The following is a 7,645-nucleotide window of genomic DNA, read 5'->3' on the forward strand; positions in this document are numbered from 1 at the left end:
TAAATGGACATCCCTTGAGTCAGCAAATAACATAAATGAGGTGCTTTTCATTTTATACAGAATATATGCCTTGTGGGAAGATGATGGAAAATAGCCACTGAAAGTAATACAGTGACAAACAAAAAGGCATTGATATGCTTTCTGACAGTTTTATACATTGACAAGCATGAATTGACTCCCACTGAAAGGTCTTTTATCAGTAAAACTGCATTTAAAAAGGCAAAACGTCCTGTCAAGAACTAAGAAATATTTGACATCCTGATTAAACACTTTTACATAAAATTCTAAATTTTTTTGGTTTCTTGCAGCATATCCTAAAAAGCTTACATTGCTCAAGAAATTAAAAGCTAAAAAATTTGCCTCATCAGGACTAGAGAATTATGTCATGCTCGTCAAAAAAATAAATTCAAGCCTGATAAATGCTGTGGAGAAATAATTCATTCTCAGTTCAAGTTGCCATTGAAGCATTATTTATGGTGTTGTTAGACTGGCTCATTAGATGTGTCTTTTACTATTCATCATCCAATTACATGTGTGGTGCTTGTTGACTTCAAAGTGATTGCTTATGGTGTACCACCATTAAAGATGTTCAGGAAGAAGACAAAACAGAGGGAGAGATTACAAATGGCTTTTAATGGGTCTGGTAAGAACAGACAAAAATCAGATGTGATCCCTTAAGAGTTTAAAATGCTCAAGCCTCCAACCAATATCTAGTATTTAAAATACAAACTGATCAATGAAGAGTGATTTGAAACATTATGAGGTGAATATGCATCATCTTTGATGCAGAATATAAAGACTGATTGTGTAATCTGTGTCTTTTGTGCTCCTTGTACTTGCTGAATTAACTTGAATCACAGTCCTTATAAAAAAGATAAAACAAATTCATTTCCATGATATCGGATTTCCCTTGCAGTCCTGGCTTTTTCCTATATTAAAAGCTTAAATAGTGGAACCTGTTTAGAACCCAACCACCTTATCATACTATAATTACAAAAAGTAGAAACACAAAAGCAGCAAATCTCCTGTACTTTGAATGAAAAGATAAGTTTCTTGAGAATATTTGTTCCCTGACAAATGCAATTCAAGTTTTTCAAGCACGACTGTCATATAAGTAAATTATAAATGTGCCACAGAAGAGTGTCCTTGTCTTGTCCAGACGTGGTACCACTGCTCTTGTGCTCTTGATCTTGAGCTTGAGCTTGATCAGCCTCTTACTTTTTTGGATGCTGTTTAAAAAAAAAAAAAAAAAAAAAAAAAAAACAGTTGTACAACATTACATCAATATTTAACAGAAAAAAATGTATTGGTTTTAACATGGCAAATTAATATTTGCTTGAATTAGTTTTGTATAGGTATACAATATAAATATGAAAAAAAACTATACAGACTACTGTTTAAAAATTTGGTTATGTATTCAAAAGTCGTCTCACCAAGGCTGCATTTATTTGATGAAAAGTACAGTAAATTAATAAATGAAAATTCATTCCATGAAAAAAAAAAAAATCAATTTAAAAAATTGTTTTCTATTTTACTGTTTTTAAAAAATGTAATGTATTCCTGTGATAGCTAATTTTCAACAGCTATTACTCCAGTCTTTGTCACATGATCCTTCAGAAATCATTCTTATATGCTGATTTTGTGCTCAAGAAACATTTCTTGTAATTATCCATTTTGAAAACAGTCATATAAGCTGCGAATGCTCTGCAAACTCAGGCCACTTGAGAGAATAATTTCACGGGGTTATTAATATAAACATGATTACAAGTTGATCCCTTATCATTTAAAATGTAACAAAGCTTAAAGAGTTAGGAATAAGTACGTAGTATGATTTATTTGCCAAACGGCAGTAATTATCTGTAAATCTACGTCAGTGACGGAAGCTTCCAGGCAAGCAGATTCTCCGCTGCTTTCTCGCCTCCGCTCTGTTGATGTGACTTGTCAGGACTGTAGCGCATTCTCATTGGTTTACTGGCCTGTGGCTGATTTCATGCGCGAGGTAAGCTGTCCCCGAAGCGCTTGCCCAAGCGGAAAATGCGCTGTTGCAGTCAGATCTCAATTGCCGAAAATCACATAGTTTGATGCAAAACCAACTCGACTAAATCAAAAGAAAAAAAAATGCTGTAACTATATTTTTTTCTTCTCAAGCAAAGAAAATTTTAAAAGTCCACTGAAAATTAATTAATCCAGTCATTGTGCCTCTGCATGAGCAAAACAGGCCTGATTTCATCTTCATGGACAACAGTGCCCCAGCTCATCGAGGTCGCATCATCAGGGAACGGATGCTGGAGGCTGGGGTACCTCAAATGGAATGGCCTGCACATTCTTCAGACCGGAATCCCATAGAAAACCTATGGGATGAGCTGAGTCGTTGTGTAGAGCAGGGGTTTTCAACCTGTTTGGCGCTAGCATCAGTTAACTCAGAAACTTTCCCTTGAGGATTTATGAATGAGTTAGCAAATCTTTAGCCATCCACCAGGGGGCAATCTGACTCCAACTGCTAGTAGACAGTTAGAGCAGAGTTGGCTTGAGTATCAAGTCACGCTTATAGACAGTGGCTGCATCCGAAAACTTAGGCAGGTGACTTGGTGCCTCGCTGCCGTTTCAGGCAATGACTTTGCAGGGAGCTTTTTTGCATGAAAGCACCTCATGAAACTGATTTTGGACAGGCTTCTGAGGCAGAGTAGCGGTTTAATGATCTACAGCAAAATATAGAGAGGTGATAACTTTTGTTATAACTAAGTGGATATTTCATTACTGCAATAATTTCTCACTAGAAATGACATAAAAGGTGGAAAACATTGATCAAAAACATACATTTACTCAAACTGACAAACGGACCGCAACTTCCAGACGCCATCTTTATTTTTTGGCTTATCGGTCTCAGAATGGAACGCGCAGGATTGTGGGATATCAAAGGCAGTGAAGTACACATCTATGCTGCCTTCAAAAATCGGCCAGATGAAGGCATCTCAGGAGACAGGAACTGAAACTAACACTGAATTCGGACGTTATTTGATGCCTTCCTACCTTAGAATGCGTCCTCCGAAGGCAGCTTTTCAGTTTTCGGATGCAGCCAGTGAAAGATGATTTACGGTTAGCCATGTCGAAAATCCAACCACGTATTGGCATGTTATCATCTCAGAAACACGCTCAGCCATCACACTGAATCAGGTAAACTGGTTATATGTTTATGTTTCAGTATAATTACGCATGCTAACGTTATACCCGGGGCGGTTCTTAACCCTTTTTAGTGGGTTTCAGCCCCCATCGGTCACCTTAACCCCCCAAAACTATCTTAATGACCAGGCCAGTGCGGCTTCCTCAAGAAGGTTTTTCATTCTCACGCGTTTCGTGAGTCTTGCCAGTTTAAACATTAAAGTAATTAAGCCATTTAAGCCGAGTGAAATGATCACTTAGGGGGGGGCACATGTCCTAAAAGGCTGAAACCCCTGGTGTAGAGGATCGTAACCCTGCACCCCAGAACCTCAATGACCTTAGGGCAGCCCTTCAAGAAGAGTGGAATGCCATGCCTCAGCAGTAGGGGTGAATGATTAATTGCATTTGCGATAACATCAAAACATGATTTTTCAATCGCACAGGCTGCGATTACACTCTGTCACGCAAGCGCAGTCTTCAGAGGAAGCATCAAGTTGGCACGCTACAGTGTTGCCAAGTCCGCGGTTTGGGGAACCCCTCCATAAAACATATTTTACCCCTTGGAATACCGGTGGACCCCCCTCGAATCGCGATTTGGCTAGTTTTGAGTAGCAATTGTGCGGATTTTGTTGTTTTGAAAACCTGGCAACCATGGCACGCTACACGCAGAAATGTTTGAAAGCGTATATAATATGAACGTACTTCAAAACGGCACACTGGATTACTCAAGCAGTAACACTGTTATGGTGCATTTCATTACTGAAGACTTCAACCTTAAAATAATATATATAAAATGGTAATATATACTTAAAGTCTTTCTAAAGCAGTGGTTCTCAAAGTGTGGGGCGCACGGGCCATCAGCAGAAAAAGAAAAGAAATAAAACAGTAAACAGCCAAAGGACGTAACTTAGAATGGGAGATCATCGGTTTGTGAAAGGGAAGAGAAAAGCCATAGATGATGTATATATATATATAAACATAGAAAAAAAGAAACAGATAAATAAATAGAGAGAGAGAGAGAGAGCGCGAGCTTTGGATAAAAGCATCTGCTAAATGACTAAATGTAAATATACACACACACTGTATATATCACCGTAAGTTTTGTCCTTCATTCACTAGCTAGCGCCCCACAGTCTCTGTCAACTGGTTGAAACAGCACTGAGCCACAAAGGCAGCAATTTGAGGCTTACCGCAAAGAGTGGTTCAATAAATGCTGTTAACATTAGCATATTCTTTTTTTTTTTTTAAATGACAGCTCTTAACCTCACAAAAGTGCAGATAATTAACCTACGGTTTTAAGAAAGAATGGAAAAGACTGAAGATCTATAACTCTCTGAGGAAAACTGCGTGCCAGGACCTAATGGAATTCACCCCCGGATGTCATCAAATTAAAACACACCGCAAATCACAAAAGCTCTTCTTGTAATGATCTCAGAGGGGTATTGGATAGTAACTGGATACAAGTCATGATTTCATTTCCATTCTCTTCAGATGAGCAGAAAAGCACATCTAAAGGGATCAAATATGGAACTGTAGAGCTGGCATTGTATTGCTGACAGAGGAAAAGGGCTCTCCCCTGAGAGACACGATCACTAGACCTTCACAATAATAGGGTGAATGGTGTAGCGATGTACAAATTTTATCAAACCATACTGCTGTACCTTTGCTTTCTAATAAGCATCTGCTCACACGCCTGCACTGCTATCATGCTCAAAGGCTCCATCAAATACAGCGAACAGAGACCGCACAGCCCACAAACCCCTAGCTTTCTCCTCACAAATACATTTCTATGGGAATAATTCTCAGACTCTGACCTAAGCTGATTTTCCTTTATTTCCTGGAACAGTGCACTTTAGAGCGAGGGGAAATGGTCTGTGCTCTCAGAGATGGTTCACTGAACTTTATCGGCCGAAATTATCTCTATGTTGGCACAAGCTTAAAAAAATACCATATTTCAGGGAATAAAATCAGTTTACATGAGGATGCACCATTAAATTCATGAAAGCACCTTTGGTCTAAAAAAAGAGGCTCTACAAATAGAAATGCACACGATTACGTTTAATGTCTTCAGCATGGAGATAATAACGTCGCTGTCATATACACATAATGCACTGGTCATCTGTAGATCTATATAAAACCACATAAACTCCAAATAAAAATCTTAAAAGTTAAGCTTGCACTTAAAAATTCAAAACTGTATTGAATGTATGTGTGTGTGTTTATTTATTTAGTGTCAGATGTTCAGGTCTACTGAAATACTCACTGCAGCAGCGAGGGCTTGGTCTAGATCTGCAATAATATCTTCTTCATCCTCCAGGCCTACAGACAAACGAATGAGAGTATCACTGATGCCCAGCTCTTTCCTCTCATCCTCAGACACTGAAGCGTGAGTCATAATCGCTCTGGAAAACAAAATATGCAACATTATTGGAAATGGAGGTGGATGAAATGTTCCCACAAAAAAAGTGTTTTGATTTGATTTTCAAGGATAAATCACGTAACACCGGACAAGGTAAAATATAAAGACTTACTCAGAAAAAATGTTTTGTGTTTAATGTTTAAAAGTGAATTACTTATGAATTACCTGTCACAATGATGTTCCTAAAGATGATTAACCTTAACTTCATTATATTGAAAGCTGATTACTATAACTATAAATGTTCCAATATTTCCTGCTAAATAATCTTCTACAATGAGGCAAACTGCTCAGAAAACAAGTCTTGTTTCTGCAATTTCTTTTTACAGTAACATTAAAGCTCTCACGCCCCCTAGTGGAAATCCAAAATAAGCCTCTCAGACTTTTAGGGCTTAAATGAAAAAAAGGTAATATACTTAATGTTTATTTTCTGTATGCTCTGGATTTAAATCAAATTTCCCCTCAGAACAGTCAGTGGACTTTGGATACTTACGGGTGCTCTGCTAGACTCTCATAACCACCAAGACTTTCAGCAAGTGCAAACAACTGAAATGCAAAACACAATATATATATTTTTTTAAATGTAAGATGTAAAAGATTTTCAAACTATATGAAGCTTCAAAGCACCTTCAGACTGCTGAGGAAAGTTGAAGCATGCTCCAGTTTTCCTTTGATGTAGAAAGTGATCATCCCAGGACAGCCTGTGCACTGTCTCTTTGTCAACTCATGCTGAGGGTGGGATGGAAGACCTGAAGGAAAAGAGTCAGTCAAGTCCGACTGGAATATCAGTTCATTTTGAACAACACAGCTGAAGGTCGCCCATTGGTGGTATCACACAAATGAAGCACCTAGACTAATATTTCAAAAGTTTTTCAAAAACATTTTTTACATCATTAAAAAAAAAATCTATTGGATATATACTATTTTTATATTCAGATGGATTATTTGAGCAATTACCTCTATATCAAAATCACCCAACATATACTTCTATATGAAGTCACAATAATATCACAGACACCTGGGAAGATGACTCTGTCCACTCTTGGGTCAGCCTCCAGAAATTGTGCCGCGGCCATTGCGTTCTTAAAGTGCTGCTTCATTCTCACGTGGAGTGTCTTCAGACCCCGATTGCACATATAACAGTCAAATGGAGAAGGCACAGCCCCAAGAGCTGAAGAAAATGGGGAGGAAGAGAGATTAAAACAAACCTTAAAAGTTCTACTTCCTTACTTACAGTTAGGGATAAATCTCCAATCTGTAACTGCAATAAGAACCTAACAGAAAGCACAAGGTTTCACATCAGGACTGTAGCAGTGTGAGAGGTGGGAGGTATGGGATTGATAAAAGTTGATAAAATTATAACTTGCTCAAATTATACATACAGTGATTAGACCATTTAAACATTAAAATAAAGGATATAGTTCTTATCTTAAGATAAAGTATCTTTTTCAACAAGACTACATGTAATAACAAAAGGGAAATATTGCCAGCAGATATTAATATAGGATATTACTTTCAGTAATAAGTAACTTTCTTTTCAAGTGAATGAAGTACATTTTTCTCGTCCCTTACAAAAGACCCCCAATATTGTAGAGAAAAGAACTTCATTCTTGCTAGAATTTCTTCTCCACAGAGTTATATTTGAACATTGCACCTGGAGCCACTCTTGGGCAAGTTAAACACATCTTCAAGCATATTTTTGTACATTATAACACTGAGCTGAACCTTTAACACTCTTCAGTGATAAGATCAGTGGGCTATGATCTTTGGCCTTGAGATTATCTGATTAAAAAAAATAAAATCAAAGCTTATTGTACAGCACCAATCAGGTTTAGCACATCATAAATGGATTTCTTTTGTGTACATTATGGTTTATTAAAGGTGCCATAGAATGTAAAAGTGATTTTTGCATGGTGTTTGAACATAGCATAGAAAACAACCAGCCTTTAATGGTAAAAATCCACCCAATCATTGTTTTATAATCTCAATAAATCATAATCAGTCTCTCCACACTAGCAGTTCCAGATTTCTCACTACTATGGCATCATACTCGGGAAAGTCCCGGCCATT

At 37.6% G+C, this 7,645-nt stretch overlaps 1 protein-coding gene across 2 annotated transcripts in view; it reads right to left on the bottom strand.

Annotated features, from left to right (window-relative positions):
* Positions 1-614: 614 nt before the first annotated feature.
* The window catches only part of LOC109063744 (cystathionine gamma-lyase-like), an 11,642-nt gene continuing 4,611 nt past the window's right edge, over positions 615-7,645 (bottom strand). For both annotated transcript variants that reach the window (XM_042726115.1, XM_042726114.1), the window contains 5 exons: positions 6,594-6,746; positions 6,203-6,324; positions 6,069-6,121; positions 5,423-5,561; positions 615-1,229 (listed from right to left, as the gene is read on the bottom strand). In XM_042726115.1, the coding sequence (XP_042582049.1) occupies positions 1,215-1,229; positions 5,423-5,561; positions 6,069-6,121; positions 6,203-6,324; positions 6,594-6,746 (482 nt within the window). In that variant the 3' untranslated portion in view covers positions 615-1,214. The remainder of the gene's footprint in view (positions 1,230-5,422; positions 5,562-6,068; positions 6,122-6,202; positions 6,325-6,593; positions 6,747-7,645) is intronic.

The sequence above is a fragment of the Cyprinus carpio genome, chromosome B6, assembly GCF_018340385.1.
Source record: "Cyprinus carpio isolate SPL01 chromosome B6, ASM1834038v1, whole genome shotgun sequence".
In the NCBI taxonomy this organism is placed as follows: domain Eukaryota; kingdom Metazoa; phylum Chordata; class Actinopteri; order Cypriniformes; family Cyprinidae; genus Cyprinus; species Cyprinus carpio.